Below are 19,590 nucleotides of genomic sequence, written 5' to 3' on the forward strand. Positions count from 1 at the left end.
CCAACACTGACTCCAGACCGTTGTCATTTATATTTAATGCCTTATTGTTCTAGGTTTCCATCTGCACACTGTCTCTCTTAGTCCATCACGTAGGCTTAACACCAAACAACCATTTGATTTGGCTTCCCTAGTTTCCAAGTTAAGGAAATATAATGAGCTTGGTGTTTTTTTTTTTTTTCTTCTCAAAAACCAGACTATACATACTGAGCAGCTAAATAACAACTACCATCAGATCAAGACATTAAGACTGCAGTAAATCCTTAACATTATTACCCACCCTTACACACACAGAGCATGTTACTTGTTGACAACATCCTCATCCTACTCCCCCCCCCCCCCACGCCCACACACAAACACACACCACACACACACCAACTCAGGCACACACACATCTACGCACGCACACATACACAGGCTTGAGCTGGGGTGTGTGTTGGTCCGGACATCATGAAGGCGGAGTGCTGGTGATGATGTAGCGAGTTGGCGGGGGTGGATGCCCTGATGTTGTGGAGGCCGGAGGGCAGGTGGGTCTCTGTCAGAGCGCCGGAAGGTTCCGGACTGGGATGCTGGTGTTGGTGCTGCTGACGGGGAGGGGAAGCAGGTCAGCACTCCCTCAAGGGCTTCCCCTCCCTTCCTTCCTCTCTTTTTTACTCCCCACTCTCTCCCCTCCTCCCTCCTATCTTGCCTCTGATTTCCTTCCATCTTCTTCCCTTCCTTCCACCCTTTTCCCCTTCTACTGTCCTGTGTATCCTCCCTCTCTGTCACAGTCCCTCCCTCTTTCCCTTCTTGGTCCCTCTCTCCCATAATTCCTTTCTCTCTCCTCCTCCCTCCCTGCCTCTCTCCCATAATTCATTCCTCTTTCTCTTTGTCCCCCCTTCCTCTCCCCTCCTCCCTCCTCTTCCTTCCATCCCTACTTACCTCTCTATCTCACTTCCTCCCTGCATCCCATCTGTCCTGGCCATCCAGACTGTGAGCTGAATACCAAGTCAGCATCTGTCTTGTAATGAAGCCTCCCGCTCTGCATCAAGACATCAAACGCCAACAGGTATATAATCAAGGCGGTGAGGGGAGTGCAGCCCGGCTGAAATATAGCCCTCTCAATCCACTTAATCATCATGACTCCCCCTACAAAGTATACTGAGCAATAATTGCCAAATCACTCTGAGCTAAAGCTAACAATTATACAGTGCACAGGACCAACTGGGTGGGTATGTGTTAAACTGTACTTTATAAACTATAGGCTTTATAAATCTATAGGGTGGTTGTATTTCTCATCCCTTACCTGTTACCATCCTCTCCTCTGTTGTCTCTGACAAAGGTACAACTTCCTTCCTAAATGATTCAACCTGGGGACCCTTACATGTGCAAGTGGGTGAAGAGGTAGGATACATCTGAGATCCAGTTCTAATAGTGTTACCAAGAAACAGGCAGAAATAGACAACTGAGAGGATGCTTATAAAAAGTGCTTATCTAACAGTTTTTTCACATGAGCATCAATATCAAAATGGCTACAGAACATCTCAGTACGGTACGCCATGTGATTTTAATCAATTTCAAACATATTGGGTCAAACTATGGTTCTTGGTGTAAAAGTCGGGATTTCAACTCTGTTTGAAGTTAAACTGATATCTGCCTCAACCGTAGAAAACTTGGAGAGAGGGGATGCCATGAGAGTTCTGTCCAGGGTTAGATTTGCCAAAAACACTGACTCTGGATGAACTTTGGAAGAGAGGACAAGAGGGAGAGGGTGAAAGAAAAAACGGTAGAGGGGGAGAGACAAGCTATTATTAAGGAACTCTTAAAAAAAAAAAAACATTTATAATTTATAAGGGAATATGACATAATCAGGCCAGGTACAGTGGAATGTAGTCAGTACAAAAATACTGGGCGTTAAAACACACATATCTAGGATAAGTCAAGAAAGCCGGATTCCTGGAATTTGATTAAGTGCGAATAGGCTATTTTTTTATTTTCTTCACAGCGGTGAAATAACCGGCGCTCAACGCTTCTAATGATTAAAACAAAACCTTGTGATTCGTGAACAGGTCTAAAATCTTAACTGCCGAATATCTGGGCTAGACCTTTCCAGGTTTACCAACATTCATTTACGCATACCTTCTTCAACTATTTGCAGATTTCAATGTATGACACATCATTTGAAAGCTTACAATCTGCACTTTCACAATCTGTAAAAAACTGAGAAATGACCTTGACAACACTAACTGCTGTGACCAGACTGCTGCTGACTGAAGTTTATTGGCGTGCAGCAAGGACAGGGATATGGGTGGGGTGGAGATTACAGTTACCACAGGTAAATAGGGTCACAGGATTTCATCTTTCTGTGATGTAACATCATCACGTGTTATTTGCCTATCACTTGGTGCGTTGGTCCGAACCACTGCAGATCAGCTTGAGTAAGATGTTGCAGTGTGTGTATGTGTGTGCCTGTGTGTGTACTTAAATACAAATCGTCCACGGGTCTGTGAAAAAAGGAAAAAATAAATGTAAAATGTGTGAACCCTGTGCTTTCTGCTCATGTGTGCTGTGCATGTCAATATCTAAGTCTAGTGTGCCTAACCATAATCAGCCGTTTCCTTAAGGCTATACATATTCATACATATACAGCAAAAACATTATCCATGTTACCCTCCGTTGATAATCTCCTAACCTCCTTAATAATAAGAACTCTCATTAAGCATTGGAGCCTCTGCTTTTCATGTGCTGTTGTAGCATAGAAGCAGAATTTGTGCAAGCCCAGAACAGGCTAAGCTAGTGGACCATACCATGTCCAATCTAGGCATTACCAGAGAGAGATTCCCCACCACCCTCAATGCTACCGTTTTCTTTCCAGTTTGCTATTCACAGAGTTGAAACATCGGGGGGTTGCGAGTCGGGATGAAACGTCAGCTTGGAGTTTACAGAGCTCCTATGATTGAGTCTCCCAGCTGAGTAAAAGCCCTTGAGGAACATCTATCAAACGTCCCTCCTTGGTTACTTCCTGGTCTTGTAATTGTTCAGTTATAAAGAGGCACTTTCTGACGTTTTTTTTGTAATAACAAGAGCGACCTGGCTTGAGAAGTATTGTTTTTTGAGAAGTATTGATTGTTTTGCGCCATGTTGGAAGTGTCCCTTTCAGTAATTCCAGGAATCTGTACGTGTGTGCCACCAATTTTATCACGGGCACTATGTACTGTCTATAGTTCAAGGAATCTGTATTTGTGTTTCACTGACATCTTAATCACCGACACATCACGGGCACTGTGCAACTAGTCTTTTAAACACCACTGCATAGTTTCATACAAACACCATTTATTTAATCAAACTTCCCCGTACAGGCTGTGTTGCACCACAGGCAACCATAGTTGTTCTTTTCATTTAATCATTTTTAGTTCTCAGTCAAGGTAGTACTGGTTGATCAGTTCTTCAATGCCAGTGGGTTCTGGTAGCAAAAAAAAGTCTTACCAAAACGGGATATGCCAATGTACTTAGCTGTGTTGCTTCCTGTTCAAGCTGCCTGTGACACCGCCAGGAGAATCCAACCCTGGAGTGTGATTAAGCCCTCCCAGCACTTCACTTTGCAACTTCACTGTTAAGAGGGGTTTTCAATGTATTTAATTTTTCAGAAAGAAAATATGTTTCCCTTCAATCTCTGAAAAGAAAACAGAGGCAGGTTTCCACCCAGGTATTTTCAGTTGAATCCCAAGACCTCAAGCATGAGTTTGAGACACACAGACTTGGGATTACCAGCAAATAAACGTCGATACTTTGAGTTTATGTAATCACACTTAGGCAGATATTATTTATTTGACATCACTTAGAAGGCAGCTAAGCAGTTAGTGTGTATTATTTTCTTGTCCAATCTTCAGTCAAATTCTAACTTCAAGTTAAATTTCTCCTGGCTCTCCAAATGAAATAACACGAAGTTTGTAGCAGTTTCAAACACGTAAGCTTTAATTACTGATCAAAGCAGCGTGACATAGCTGCGGATCTATGCCCACAATTTCTCTTCCAAGTTCTGTCTTTTATTTACTTTATATTCCTCCTCATAGCTCCTCACTTGAGGACAAGAGGTATTTATTATTTTCTGGGGGACACATGAGAGACCCCAGTTCAAATCAGCAGACAGAAGGGAACTGATGCGGGCGTATGCTGTTGGTTTTTGTACTGTGGATGAAAACCACAACTTATGCAACGCCACTAATTATAGATAGGGCACAGTGCCCGCGATGATGTCGGTGACACACAGATTTCTGGAATCATAGATAGATTGTGCAGTGCCCGTGATGCAGCTGGTGATGACAGTTGTCTGCTGTTTCCTACGTTATAAATTGCTTATGTTATGTTGATGAAAATGTACTATATTGATTCTCTATTAAATTGTCTTGAAAAACATCTAAACATTTAGTTCATAACAGTCATTACATGCACCACAAATTAGCTAATTCACTTCTAAATAACGAAACTGAATGTCCCCATTTTCTTTACCTTGCTTAGTTTCATTTCATTGCGAATGCCTTTGTTAATCGCATTAGTTTAGTACTGCACTCCGTTTGATTATAAAAAGGACACCTGCAAAATATTTACTTTGCAGAGTGCCCGGTTCCCGAAACTCGCTGAAGACCAGAGGACCAATCAGAGTGAAGGGGCTGAGACACGAACAAAGCAATCCATACTAAATACCAAATATTTTCATTATTTGATGTCGTAATGCTTATCCAAACAACGTCACTCTGTTGGATTATAAAGAGGACACATGCAGAATAGGAACTTTGCAGAGTGCCCGGTTCTAATATGATCATGTGGTGGAGTCAGGTGGCTGAGCGGTTAGAGAATCGGGCTAGTAACCAGAAGGTCGCTGGTTCGATTCCCGTCCGTGCCACATGACGTTGTGTCCTTGGGCAAGGCACTTCACCCTACTTGCCTCGGGGGAATGTCCCTGTACTTACTGTAAGTCGCTCTGGATAAGAGCGTCTGCTAAAATGACTAAATGTAAATCATGGTAAACTAAACCCATTGTAATATGTAAATACTCACACACACACAGATTCCTGGCATTATTAGAGAGATGTTGTGTTGCCTCTGGCAAATGAGTGACATTTGCTAGGCTGGGCCATGAAAAAGTTCAATATGAAATGTTCCAAAGACACTTGGGTTTAACTCAGACTGGGTTTTAAAAACCTTTATTTGACATATAATTGCAATACAGTACAGTACAGGGACTCTGTAAATGAAGTTGCTGAATTTCAACGTACAATTACAACAGTGATACTGTTCTTCGATTTGTCCGAAAAATACATACTTAACATAGCCAGTGTCAATGTTAAGACTGTACCTAATAATTAGAGGTGACAATATTTTGTATTTGTCATTCATCCAATATTGTAGTGAACAAAACTAATAATCCTCAGTGAGGCTATGAGACACTTACAGATGGAAAAACCTAAAGGGGGGAGGAAACATCTTGGTTGAGCCAAATATAATATCATCCAATATGTGAAATTTCCCATGCACCAGATGTCCCCCCCTCACACACACACACACACACACACACATACACACAGATTTCACCCAAAATGTACATTTGTTTGTGGCCTGAAACAACCCTCCCTCCTCTTCTTCCAGCCTCCCCCCGCTTATCCTGTCCTCCCCCCCCCCCCCTCCCCTAGAATAAGCACCCTCTATAATGCTGTAAACAGCCGTGCTCAGAGCCTTGCTCAGATGAAGCACCCCGTGCCCTGCAGTCCAGGCTGCAGGCTGGAGCGTGGCAGAATCTCTCCCAGACATGAGAACATCCATGACGCACTCATACATACCATCATTCTGCCCTGTTCGAAGCTTGCAGCCGACTCAGATCACGTTGATCAATGAGACGTACTGTAAGCCACGATACAAACACTAAGGAGCTCAGATTCAGCTGTGGGAGTCGGTTTACGGGATCCGAGAAGGTACTATGCCTGAATCTTTTTTTTTACATGGTTTTTATCAAAGGATTAATCATTAAATTATCTATTTTTTACATTTTATCTCATGAGAACATTAAATGTATCCTGTTGTTTTCCGTCGAAGTAGACTACTTTACACAGATAAAAAAAAAACAAAGAAAGAAAGAGAGAGAATGAAAGAGAGGGGAAAAATGTTTTTAAAAAGGCCTGGTTGTCCCCGATGCTGTGTGTCGTGGTAATCTTCCTTTTTCTCAGCTCCCTCATTCCTGACTTGAAGGCGCTAGGCACGTGTGTTTTTAAAGCGGTTCAAATCACCTTTAAATGTGCCTTTTCTCTAAAGGTCCCAGCCCCTCGCGATGTGACCTGCATGACTAATCCCATTTAAAGGGAAATAACATGCACTTTTGCGCCTCCAATTTGCATAATTTTGTTTGGCAATCTGGAACAGGGCCATTAACGGAACAAAAGCATAGTGTTCAACGGGAGGGGGATGTAGGTCGCAGGGAGCACAGATCGATACTTTATTTCAACATATTTAGCGTCACCTGAGTTAAGAGCAGGAGGCCTCCACTAATTCAGATTCATGCTGGAGCCTCTGATGCTATCATTAATTCCCGATAAGAAAGGACCGTTGTACTGCCTTCTTTAATCTCTGACAGATCCTTCAGCATCGATCAATAGCCTTTCACTTTTTTGTTGTTGTTCCAAAGAGAAGATTGATTGCTGGGAGTAGCCCGGTGTTCAACTCCACTTCTCTCCAACTTCTCATTATTGCTCCAATTAAGCCTTCTCTAAGGATTTTAAGAGGGGGGAGACATACAAATATATTGACCCCCCCCTCACCCAGGTTCACATCAAGTTCCGTATGCTGGCCAGAACAACCTTGGCTCCAACTTTATTACAGTCAAGGCGTAGGACAGCGTTTGAAGCGAGAGGATTACGCCGGCAGGGACGAGTGTGTGGGAAACGGAGGGAAGGACGGAGTGTTGGGGGAGGAGTCGCAATGCTCGCCAGTGAGGAGGAAATAATCACAATGTTGCCTGCTCATGAATTATGAAGCAGCCCCCTTACGCTTTTAGCTCCAAATGCTGCATTTTCATGTGTGGGTCTGTAGCCCGGGTGCCTGTGTGTTTCCTTTTTTTGGACAGCTGTGTAACTGCTGATAGGCAAGACTGCGCAAGCTGATCAAGTACTGAGACTAACCCAGAGTAGAATGAGCAGAGCAGAGCAGAGCGGGTAGCAGCAGTCTCCTCTCTCGTAGCAGTGGCAGTAGAGGAAGCAGCAGCACTGGGATCACAGACAGAAGCAGCAACAGCAAAAACTCTCCAGCCTTTTAGTTATCCCCTCCCCTCTCTTCTTCTTCTTTCGGAGTAGTTGTCTGCACTGAGGAGCAACACGGAGGAACGAGCAGAGAGACAAGTGGACCCAGAGCTTGTAGCTGTAACCAAAAAAGACCCAAACGCAGACCTGGCTGCCCACATGCCGATCGAATTTGTTTGCAAAATCAAATTTGCAGAGGAGGATGAGAAGCAGAAAGACAAGCAGGAGGGGGACAGGGAGAGCCTGATTGAGGAAAGCTGCACACCTCCAGCCAAGGACTTGGTTGGCTTCGCCAACTCCTGTTCTCTCCACGGGATTAACCACATCCTCGTCTCTGGGCGCCTGGGCATCCGGCAGACCCTGTGGGCACTGGCCTTCCTGGCGTCCCTTGCCCTCTTCATCTACCAAGCGGCGAAGTGTGCCATCTCGTACTTGGAGCACCCCCACGTCACAGCTCTGAACGAGGAAGCCACGCCAGAGATGGTGTTCCCCGCCGTGACCATCTGCAACATCAACCGCTTCCGGTTCTCTGCTCTCACCGATGCCGACATCTATCACCTGGCAAACCTGACAGGGCTGCCCCCTAAAAACAAGGATGGGCACAAGCCAACTGATCTGGAGTACCCAGCCCCTGACATGCAGGACATCTTCAACAGGACGGGGCATCAGCTGGATGAGATGCTGAAGAGCTGTAACTTCAGCGGGCAGAACTGCTCGGCAGAGGACTTCTCTGTGGTGAGTTAGAAAGTTTCTCATAGAGTTCACTTGTTTTGCCTCCACTGTGTTTAGCTTGACTGAGGTTTCTCAGTAAGAAAAGGACAGGGAGGTCAGTACAGTATACTGTACTAGACATGCTGTTACCTTAGTGTCTCTTAGGGCACCTTTCCTGTGTTGATTTGAACCTTCCCTCTGGTGTAAAAAAAATAAAATAAAGACAACTTTTTGTCCTAAAGATAATTGAAATCCCATTCTTCGTGTTGTGGTAAATCTAAGAGTTGTGTGTTATTTCCAGAAGTCAATGTATTTTCCAAAAATAGAATTCAGGAGTGTTGTCACAGCAGCTTTCCGTTCTGAGAAGCAACAGTTTTCTCCTACCTTGTGAATTTTCATGGAACAACTACTTCAGCACTTTCCCTGAAAGGAAATAGAAAAGGCTTGATCTGCCTGTTCTCTTTTGTCTGACTAACTGTGGTTTTATACTGCCTCCAATATCAGAAGCGCAGAGTCCATGGCAACAAAATCATCTTTTTAAATAAGCAACTCTGTCTCGTTTTTTCCGTCTCCCTCTCACTAGCTTTTCCATGCCTCTTACTCTTCTTATTTTTCTCTTTCTCTCTCTTGCCGCTCTGTCTCACACTGCCTGTCTCTCTCTCACTACTCCTCTCTTTTGCTCTCTCTCCATGTCTCTCTTCCTCTCTCTCTCTCTCTCTCTCTCTCTCTCTCTCTCTCTCTCTCTCTCTCTCTCTCTCTCTCTCTCTCTCTCGCTCTCTCTCTGGCATTACAGAACGCCAACCTCTTTCAGAGCTCTTTTACCTTTCAGGGAGTGAGGAGTAATGTTCCACCAACGTTGTATTTCAATCTCACTGCTGTTAAGATAAAATATTTAGAGACAGACAGACATGATTTTTGCATTAGCTAGATTGACTAAAAGGAATGAAACAATTTCCATAAGCTTCTCACATCCGGTCAGACTGTGTATGTGTGTGTTTACTGTAAGACTGTTTGTGTTTGTGTGTGTTTAAGACTGTGTTTGTGTGTGTTTTTGTTTATGACTGTGTTGGGGTGTTTATGCCTGTTCGTGTGTGTGAGAGAGTGAGTATGAGTATGTGTAGGTTATGTATTACGTAAAGCCACAGTTCGGTAGTAGCTGGATTCCTCTCTCTCTCCCCAGCTAGAATCGCTCTGGTGATGATGGATTGGTGGTGTCAAGTCCTAATTGGGTGTGTTGAACATTGATAGGCACACCTTTCTGGGACCCAAGCATGCCTTCCTATCAGAATGAGAGCACAGTATAACCTTTCAAAATCCATGTCACAGAGACTTTTGTCACTGCGGTAACAATAGATTAACATTTATTAATACTCTTTATAGTATTTTATCTTATATCATTCTAGTTCACACCAGATTATCTGTAACTTCACAATATGATTTTCTAGGAAAGGTCTTTTTCATCATTCAGCAGTGTAGCATTACAAAGTTTTAAAAGCATTGGGGGAGAATGCGGCATGAAGTTGGTCTGTCATGCAGGCGTGACTGAATGTTTTGAAGGTTCCTTTGCAACCGGTTAGCGAGAATGTTCTCTGACAGGATGACAGTCTCTCTTCCTCTAAGTACACAAATTACGTGACAATTGTGACATCTAGGAATCATCTGTCTCTCCTCAGCTCCTGAAACCTCGGCAGGTATCCTTGGACAGTGGAGCACCTCATCACACATTCAAATCTTTCTGAAGTGTCCCAAGATGCTGTTTCATCTCTTTTGGCTATTTGCATGTGGGGTGGAGTGGGATGGGTTGGGGGGACATGCTGTCAGTTAGATTTGTTACAGGCTTCTTGCTGCCTCCACGCATGACAAATCATTTACTCCAGTCCCAAGGGCAGGGCAACTGGGGAGGCGTGTGGAGACGAGGTAGAGAACGCCGGAAAGAGAGAGAGACAGAGAGAGGACAGAGATGGACGTGTGCTGTTGTAGCTGTTGTAACGCTACCACACACAGCAGTGAGAACACGCGGGCTCACACGCAGCTTCCTCCAGTTCGCATGAGCGTGTGAGTCTCGGAGGGATTGTGGAGACAGATTATTGTCTATGGAAGGCTTCCTAATTAAACAAACCCCTTATTACAGGTGATGTGATATTAATCACACCCATGTGAATGCATTTACACACATTTGCACGGACACATGCACACACACGAACACACAACCACCATCATCGTTTTCTCACAACATTGAGTTGCCATGGATCAAACCACTAACTCCAGGGGCCCTATTTTAACGATCTGAAACGCAAGTATCAAAACGCAAAGCGCAAGAAACTTTGTGGGCGGGACTCCGGCACGGTTGCTATTTTGCCGGCGGGATAAATGACTTTGCGCCTGGCGCAAATCTAAAATGGGTTGGTCCGAAGTAGCTACATTACTAATGGGTGTGGTTTGGGCGTAACGTGCAATAAACCAATCAGAGCGTCATCTCACATTCCCTTTAAGAGCAGCGCTTGTTCCATGGCGGATTGCTATTATAACGGCGGATTTGCCAGGCGCACGCCAGGAGCGGTTCACAGCCGAGGAGACCGACGTTCTAGTCAGGGCCGTAACAGATAGAGAAGTGACATTGTATGGGAAAGGCAGAGCAGTTTTCTCATTGCACTAAATTGCCCGCTCATGCTGCTCATTCAAATTCTTATTCTTATTTTTATATATATTTAATTTTTTTAATTGTTATATTTTTTAATTGTTTAGTTCTTAGAATTAGTTTAACTATTGTACTTTTTTACTTAATTTAAGACCTGTATATGTTTATTGTTTGCACATTCCTGCCACAGTAAATTCCGTGTTTGTGTAACTTAGGCTACATGGCGAATAAACCGAATTCTGATTCTGATGGAGATGGGAGAAGAAACCCACCCAAATTAGCTTCGGTTAAACAGGCGTGGGAGGAAATTGCCACAATTGTTACAAATCAAGTTCACATACATAGAGATTTCTCATGAAAATCTTTTTATAATCATTGAAGAAATGTAACACGCCATAAATCAAAACAATGTAACGTAGCTTCGCAGAAAGAAGCCCCTGGCCTCGCCAGCAGTGCGCACGGACCAAGCTTGCGTCCTTAAAATAGCATCTGAATAACGCGCCATTGACTTTAGACTACGTTTTTCCTGGTCAGTGGCGTAATTGTTTTTCTGAAACTGCAAAATAGCACCAGGGAACGTTTGCGCCGGAACACGCCTACTTTTTTCGCTGAACCGCCCCCGGGAGTGCAAAGTAATTCCCTAATTTACCAACTTGCGTCTGTGGAGTGCAAACTCGGAATGATACTTGCGTCGTTGACAAAGTCAATTGCGCTGGGTGCAAGATAGGGCCCCAGATGTTTTCTTTAGGTAATGAGTGCAAAGATACCTTTTGGGTTCTGTATTATGAAGTGTCATTGCGAGGCTTCTTGTAATTTAGGCATTTGTAAACACATTGTATTTACATTCCATCCTGAAAATGATACCAAATTTAATTCCATTGTCATTGATGTTGTGGTTTACTTGTGTTACTGCGTGGCTATTGATCTCAGAAAAAATATTTTCTTTGGATTTATTTCCAGACCATTTGAATCACTGAATATTGAGAGAAAATACAATTTTGTTGAGGTAGAAATATATTCAATGACATTTATATACTTTTTGGTTGAACAAGAACAAGAATTGGAACAATTCTTCAGCTGTGTTCACTTTGTCATTGTACTTTAATATCCATCCATATTTGTTTAATTATGTGGTAAGTAGATATAATTTACATTATTCTTATAGATTCACCAATCAATATTAAAGTTGTGACGTTCAAATACAAAAAATCTCTCTGTAAGAAAGACAAAAACATCTAGACAGGTCTGATATAGTCACGTCTCCTAAATTTGCTTTCCTCTAAACACAACATTGTGAAACCTTGTATTACCTCACCATATAATGCCATGGTGTACAATTACAGATGATGTTATTGACAAAATCATCCTAATCCAGATAAATATGATTCAACAGGCGACTGAATTAATAGATTAGTTTTTCTTCTCTGTGTTGTCTCTCATAATAATGGTTAAGTTTTGTCTGGGCTGATCTGACTTCCACATCTTCGTGGTAGGAAGCCCTCTGGCTCTCTAAACTGTCGCGCCCGCTGTGTTTGCTCTGACTCTCAGCTCTGTTTGCACCTGCGTTATCGGATTTTCCTCTCAGATAAAACAGACATTTTCTGCATGTGCTCATGGGGTTAACAAAGTGGCTATTTGTTGGTGGTATATGTGTCTGTGAGAGTGTGGATATGTGGTTATGTCGCTATACAATCTTGCTTGATAGTGGCACCATTAAAGGTCCTGCTTCTGTTTTAAAGGCCTCGGTGAGAGTCTGTTTTAATAGATAATTGAATATTTTGCTGCTATGAAATTTGGTGATGAGTTGATTGAGATCATACATTCATCCAGTTTGATTAAGTCATGAGTGCTGGAAGAAGACTGTGGTCGATCAATAGATGTCATACTGAGCGATGTCACATAGTTATGTTTTGGGAAAGGACTGAAACCTTGTTGTTGTTGATTTGGGCATGGTTTTAAGACAAACATTACATTTCTTGCCATATGATCAATTTAGGTTTTCCTAGCTAACAGCACACAAGCAGTTGATATCAACAGATATGCTATCATCCACACAAACCCAAGGCTTTAAGATATGAAAATAAACACATTAAGGCCGTATGTTTTTATCCTTCTGTCTCTTAGATCTGCCTGTCTCGTTTGTGAAACATTTCCTCTGCACAGTTTTTTTGTGTGTGTTTGTATATAAGGTTGTATGTGTGATTACTTGTCTGTGGTCATGTGGTTGTGTGTGTGTGTGTGTGTGTGTGTATGTGGTTGTCTGTAGTCTATGTGTGTGGGTGGCTGTGTAGTTGTGTTTGTGGTTGTGTGTGGGTTTGTTTGTTGGTGGAGTCGTGTGAGGTTGTGTGTGCGTGTATGCATGTGTGTGTAGGTGTGTGTAGGGTTTTGTGTGTGCTGGGTTGGTTTGGCACCCTTGTCCCCCCTGCCTGTCTCTCCATGGCGACAAGTCTGTGGGAGGAGAGAGACTGCTGCACATGAGCAGATGAGTGTGAGAGGGACAGGAGGTCCTGGTGGACTCACTGTCTAGCAACCCCCCCCCCCCCCCACACACACACACACACACACACACAACCCTTCACAGCAGAGAACAGGGGACCGTGAAAGTGACTGCTTTTCTAGAGTGCTCTATCCCAAACAGCCTGTCAATTAGGTAGTGTAGAGCTCTCCCCCCATCTCCCCCACCCCCCTCCCACAACCCGGCCAGCTAGGTTCCACTTCTGATCCATTCTCAAAGCCTCGTCCCTCAGAGCTGCAGCCCAGAGGTCCACCAGTTACTACCCCTCCTCACCACCACCCCCTGCTCCTACAGATGTAAACTACACCCATGGCAGTCCCTGATGCTGCTCCTCTGATGGGGTTATGCATGAGCAAGGACCTTCTCGCTACCCTCCTTCTGCTAAATTTCCTTCTTTCCTCCTCTTTCTCTCTTCCTCTCCTACTCTTGTTCCTTCTTCTCCTCCTTCTCTCCTTCTTCTCCTCTTCTCCTCCCCCTTCTCCTCTTCTGCTCTTCTTATTCTCCTTCTCTCCTCCTCCTTCTCTCCCACTCTTCCTCTCCTCTGAGCCAGCCTCGGAAATGAATCCCAGTGCTTCATTTACCAGATGTGCATCTTCAACACCCAATCAGATAACCCCCACCTGTGACCTGAGGATGTCAGGGAAGCCAAGGACTGGAGAAAGATGATAGAGAAAGAAAGTTGTTTTATTTTGGTGGAGCTGATTTAAAGCTTTTACTGCTTGGTTTGTGGGCACATTCTAGATGAAGGGAATTTACAGCTTAAAGATGGCTTTTAACTCAACGATATCTTCCTCCTATGCTCTGATGCAGCTCACCCCCTCTCCAACCCCTGGGACTCCTTTACCAGCACAGACATTTGTCTCTCTCTGACAAGTAGAGCACCAAGTCGTTGGTGGTGTTAATGTGTGCATTTCGACCAGTGTTTAGGTGTGTGTTTGTAGAAATTGAAGTGTGTGTATGTGTGCGTGCACTCACATGCACCGGTATTTGTTCTTATACATGGAGTAAGATTTGGTTCACAAGATTGATAATAGCACCCAACTCTGCCCCCCCCCATGCCCCCAACCCCACCCGAATCAATACATCCTTCAGTCAGATTGCTTCCCAGCCCTTAAGCCTGGTGTGACTAATTATCTTGTGCCTTTGTCTTAGGCTGACTCTCAGCTGCATTTGTTAATGCCGTCAGAGTTGGGTAAGAGTTTGGTTCCAGTCAGGGCCTCATGTACGTACATTCGCAAACGTAGCGTTATTAGCGCCATGGCCAACCCGCAGATTGCGCACTCTGTGATACTTCAGTTTACGTCGTATTTACGAAACCTGCAGGTCATCAGGTAATCAGCGCCTTTCTCCGCCCACTATACCGTACATTGCGAGCATTTAAACGAGCAATTGAATGGGCCTCCTTCTTTCTCTCTATCATGGATCAGCCACCAAAGCCAAAACAGCAATGACTGTTTGAAGTGATCCTGATGCCAATATTTGTAATGTAGCGAAGAGTTTAACAACTGCTGGAATTGAATGTGAACGCTGAGTCGGACATTCGATGTAATCTTTGATTTCTTCCAGTAACTGTAATATTGCATGGCTGCTTAATCTGTAACGCGTAATGATTTCGTGTTCACTCAACTCAAAAAGTGTGATCCTTGTGGCAACAATTATTTTGCCTATGTCTTCGTCTTGCTCGGGTTACGGCTGCCATTTCACTAGGAGGCATATGCGCATCCTGGTTTACGCCTGCTTTTAACAGGCGGAGAATTTTCACCGCAAAATAGAGTTGCGCTTTCACAAGCGGGTTTTGTACATACCGCGGAATACATAATTAGGCGCACTTTACGCATCCCCTCCCATCTCTTTATGGGAAACTCCCACTTTCGGCTTGACCCTCCCGTGAATGCATATGCATGACACGGAAAAGCGCAATTTGCCATTTTCAGTTCCCGCGACAGGCAGTCTGCGCTTTTACCTCAGTGCGGCATGTTTGTACATACCTCGCCATGCTTTTACGCGCAAATTGCGAAACAAATACGCCTGAAGTGGGCGCAAAAGCGTTAGTACATGAGGCCCTCAGTGTTATATTGCAATTTATAATACGGGTGGTTGAAATCAAGCATTCTGATTGGTTGAGAGTGAGTCACGGGGTGTGCTTTATTAAGCATAAAGTACTGTACGGTTTACAGGTGTTTACAGAACGCCTGTTTACATTTGCCTTAAAATGGAGCGTTCCATATTAGTGCGCACTCAAAATAACGGTTACATTTTTGGTTGTCATTGGTAATTTTCGTTGTCACTTGGTTGTCACTTGGTTGTCGTTGTCATTTTGTTGTCATTTCAAGATTAACAGTAAGCAAACATGTTTCATGTTAACTTCGATCTTTTGGGGGGAAGAACTTTTGATGAGTGGTTAGCCGAAGATGAGAGAGCAAGAGTGAGCAAGAGTGGTCGAAAGCGATGTCATCAGAGACGAAGGGGACATGAGAAACGTTTTCCATGGATGCACAATTAGTGGAAATATCCAAATCAATATAAGCAAACCGTAACATGTTTAGACCTAATGTTTAAAATAAATATTATTTTATTGAAAGTGTCCCATTGTCATTGTTGTTATTTTAAAGGCAGCTTTTATGAAATGAGCAAAGTCAATTGCGAGATCTAGCTAGCTAGCTAGGCTAACAAACGTGAAGTTCACAATGCTGTTTGTCCGTTGCATAGTAGTGATGGGTCGTTCGCGAACGATCCGGCTCTAAGAGCCGGCTCTTGAAGGTGAACGTCGGGAGCTGGCTCGCATATATGAAGAGCCAACTCTATTTTTAATAGATTAATACAGCCTATAAAAACTAAATGATTATGAAATAATGAATTTTAATTGTATTTAAAATAATTGACTAATTCAAAGAACAACAAAAAAAATACTTGTAGGCTTAAAGGCGCACACGATCATCCTCACATTCTGTTCCTGTCAATCCTGCATGAGGGAGGGCCGAGCCAACTCACACACAGTCAGAGAGTAGTCAAAACTCGGAGGAGAGCCATGACAAATCAATGCATTTTTAAAGATATGTGGTTACGGTTGAGTATGATTTCATTTAATAATTTAATTCAAATTGTTTTCACACCTGTCATAGTCAAATTCATAGTTAAAATATGTATTTTTTAAAGAGCCGTTCGGGAGCCAAAAGAGCCGGCTCTTTTTAGTGAGCTGAGCCATACGAGCCGGCTCACGAAAAAGAGCCGGAATGCCCATCACTATTGCATAGCAACAGCCACTGTTTACAGGGACTATTTTCTCTCGGCTACTGAAATGTGATACACAATGTTTGTTGTCTATAACTATTTTGTGCTGAAAGGCAGCTCACAGGCGTAATGCTCAGAACAGACAGCTCTCCTTTCTTCACCTCCCATTGTTTGGAAATGGTTTTTGTTCTTTCTGCAGTTATACTGGTTGATGTACAGTGTTTACAATCTTGACGTTTGCAGTGTACATGCTGGGATTATAAAAACCTTTTGACCAAGGTTACCCAGGTATACTTTCCATACTTCAAGAATCCTGGGCAAGCTTTTATTTTTGTCCCTGAATACATTAGTGGAAATGGTAGTGAAAAATTCATCAAGCCAGCTCTTAGACCACTCGGATAGGCCTAATGGATGCGTGGCTCCGGATGCCTTTTACCCATATCGCTTAATTACTTTGAGAGACAGCATATGTTTAAATTTAAAAGACATTTCAAATACAAAAATCGTTGCGCAGTGATTTAGATGAAAATGTCAGTGATCGCTTGGGCTAGCGTTGGAAACAGCTAATGGAAATAGAAATGAGAAATGAAATAGCATCACAAATGTCACTGTGATTATGCTACCTAGACGCAGCTCAGTTTGCACTCACGCGTAGGTATCTGCTTTTCTGGACAACTGGCCTGTGTTCTGAATTATGTCGAATGTCACAAACATGGTTTGGACTCTGACTGATCTTTGGAGTGTGTGCTCCCGTAGTTGAATACATTACCCAACAACTTCCCCCAATGTCTGCATAATCCGCATACATTGTTTTTCTTAGTAGGCCTACTCAGGAAAACGCGTGAAGCAATTTTTTATTTTTTGCACGTTATTTACCCTTAGCTTGAGAAATATTGATGCCAACAAGGTATGACCTACTTCAGAGAAACATAAAAGTGTAATGACAGGTGTGAGAATCTGTCTGAACCAGTAATAACCGATCAAGTCCTGGGTCTTGGTAAGCAGCTCTCCAGCGTGTCCGTCACAAGGTACAGCCTTTGTGGCATTGCCTGGTTGGTCCCTTAGGAGTCGCCTGAGATGAATTGTCAAATGGTGTCTGAGTGTTGAGGCCACAGCAAAGACTCTGCCTCCGGCTGACCATCCACACCAACCACTCATATTGCTTCCTGGTAGGTCTCTATCACGACACGCTCTGCAGTCTGTATGCCTGTGCCACACAGAGGAGGATTGAGTTGTCATGTGTCAAATAATGTAGTTGTGCTTCAGTGGTCTCTCTCCAGTGTCCCAGTTGCCATTATTGCAATTAAGCAAAGTAAAATACATATGTGACTGTAGCATTGAGTACTAAATGTTACAAGGTCAAAATTACTAAACGTTGGCATAACTGCCATTACCTGCTGTGTGAAATATATTGACACAAATCCAGACAAAAAATAAATAATAAATTGGCCAATTATCCCATTATTCATTCTCAGAATTTTTTATAAAAAGAAATCTAATAATTTGTCCATACAGGTGAAATGTTTCTCAAGTACTAAGTGATAGAAAACCTGTTAGGGTAAAACGTTGACAGCAGGATGTGAAGCAGACAGCTCTCAGACTGTTTCAATACTGACTAACCACTCAACCTTCAGGTGCAGCAGAATGTCACCTGATTTATCTTGCAGTCTTGATTTGCCACCTCTCAAATCAAGACCCCCCAAGTGAGTAGGGAGGAGTTCTGAGGAAGAAATGTAATAAGCTGACGAAAGAAGAACCGAATTACTCGCACATTTGATTTTAATATGAGATGAGTACAGCATCTTGTATTTGTTTATTTAATCAGTGTTGAGCACCCATGCTGTTAAATATGAATGTGTATACAGGAATACACACTGATTTGCTCAATATGTATTATGCAAAATAAACTCTGAGAAACGTTTGAATTCTCAGTTCCTGGATGACTTGACGTTTGTCACCATGATGATGTAATGTCCTACGTTACTCAACAAGCAGACGAGGCTGTTTGTCAGGTCTTTGGAGGAATATTCATGAAAGGTATGGGACATGGAATATTTGTTTTTATTAGTGGTGCCCACATAGGCCCTAACCAGTTAGACTTTTCTGCTCCCTCCCAACTAAGGCCACTCAAATTCATGTATTTCATTCCCTACAGTAACTCCAGTTGGCAATGCTTTGGTGTCTGCGCAGTTTGTCTTGCACACTTTGCCCTTTAGTGGTAAGTGGTGTGCTTGAACCGCTATCTGTGCTGCCCTCCACCTAGAAAGTGTCAAGATGAATTCTGTTGTCCTAATGTATGCTAATGAGAAAGTTGTGTGCGTTTGGTTGTCAATAACCTGAAATACGGCCATGCTCTCTAAATGCTGGTTGTGTTCAATAACCTATTAAAGTTGAATCACAGATAACTTGGCCTGCATCAGGAAAGCAATCTGAAATTTGTGCTGACATTGATCCAGTGGAGAAGAGGGCCTATTGGTCCGATTAACACTCTGGCCCCGAGGGGGGAGGGAGAGGGAGGGGGAGGGTGGGGGGGCATTAATAGTATAATAGAACACTGTCCTAGATTTGCCCAAGCAATCATATAAAACATTCGTGTTTACATGCCCCACATGTTATGGAACTGTCAGTCCCTTCTTCAAATACAACAAGCATGTATGCTGTGTTGTATGTTGTTTGTTAGAAGTTTTTTTTTGTCACACATGTTACACTTAGATGTTCGTTTTATGATAGGATAATGTTAGAAGTTGGACATTTGTATGAAAATTTTCCAAAGAATGGAAATGGCCTTCTTTTTTACAATCTGCCAGCCACCCTGGAATAAAACTATGATGGCAAATTTGCTAATTCATCAATTTCATAAGATACACTGTGATGAAGGCATCATGTAGAATGGATATGGCGGGTAATGAGGACTGGCATCAGTGTTTGTGTTTACGTGTGCCCTTGACATTATCTCTGAGGATAAGGAACAGGGTAAAAGCATGCTCCTAAAACAGTCTTGAAAATCCAGTCCTGGAGAAAATGTCAACGGGACTCACTCACAAATCACCAGGCTTTTTTCTCTCTCTTTGACCTTCACAGTCTCCACTCTAAAGAGACTAAATGGGATGTTAAAATTTAATTAGTATGTATACCATAGTGAAAGGGACCCTGTGAGACCCGATATATATAATAAATATTTCGGCCATAAAGGCATATGCCTAAACTTAGAATTAATTGCCGCATTTAAGCAA

The 19,590-nt window shown here is 43.0% G+C and overlaps 1 protein-coding gene across 1 annotated transcript in view; it reads left to right on the forward strand.

Moving 5' to 3' along the window:
• The first annotated feature begins 6,949 nt into the window (after positions 1 to 6,949).
• asic4a (acid-sensing (proton-gated) ion channel family member 4a) overlaps positions 6,950 to 19,590 on the forward strand; it is a 98,531-nt gene continuing 85,890 nt past the window's right edge. The window contains exon 1 of the mRNA XM_062457425.1: positions 6,950 to 7,997. Within this exon, the coding sequence (XP_062313409.1) occupies positions 7,422 to 7,997 (576 nt within the window). The 5' untranslated portion in view covers positions 6,950 to 7,421. The remainder of the gene's footprint in view (positions 7,998 to 19,590) is intronic.

The sequence above is a fragment of the Osmerus eperlanus genome, chromosome 3 (genome assembly GCF_963692335.1).
Source record: "Osmerus eperlanus chromosome 3, fOsmEpe2.1, whole genome shotgun sequence".
Classification (NCBI taxonomy): Eukaryota; Metazoa; Chordata; class Actinopteri; order Osmeriformes; family Osmeridae; genus Osmerus; species Osmerus eperlanus.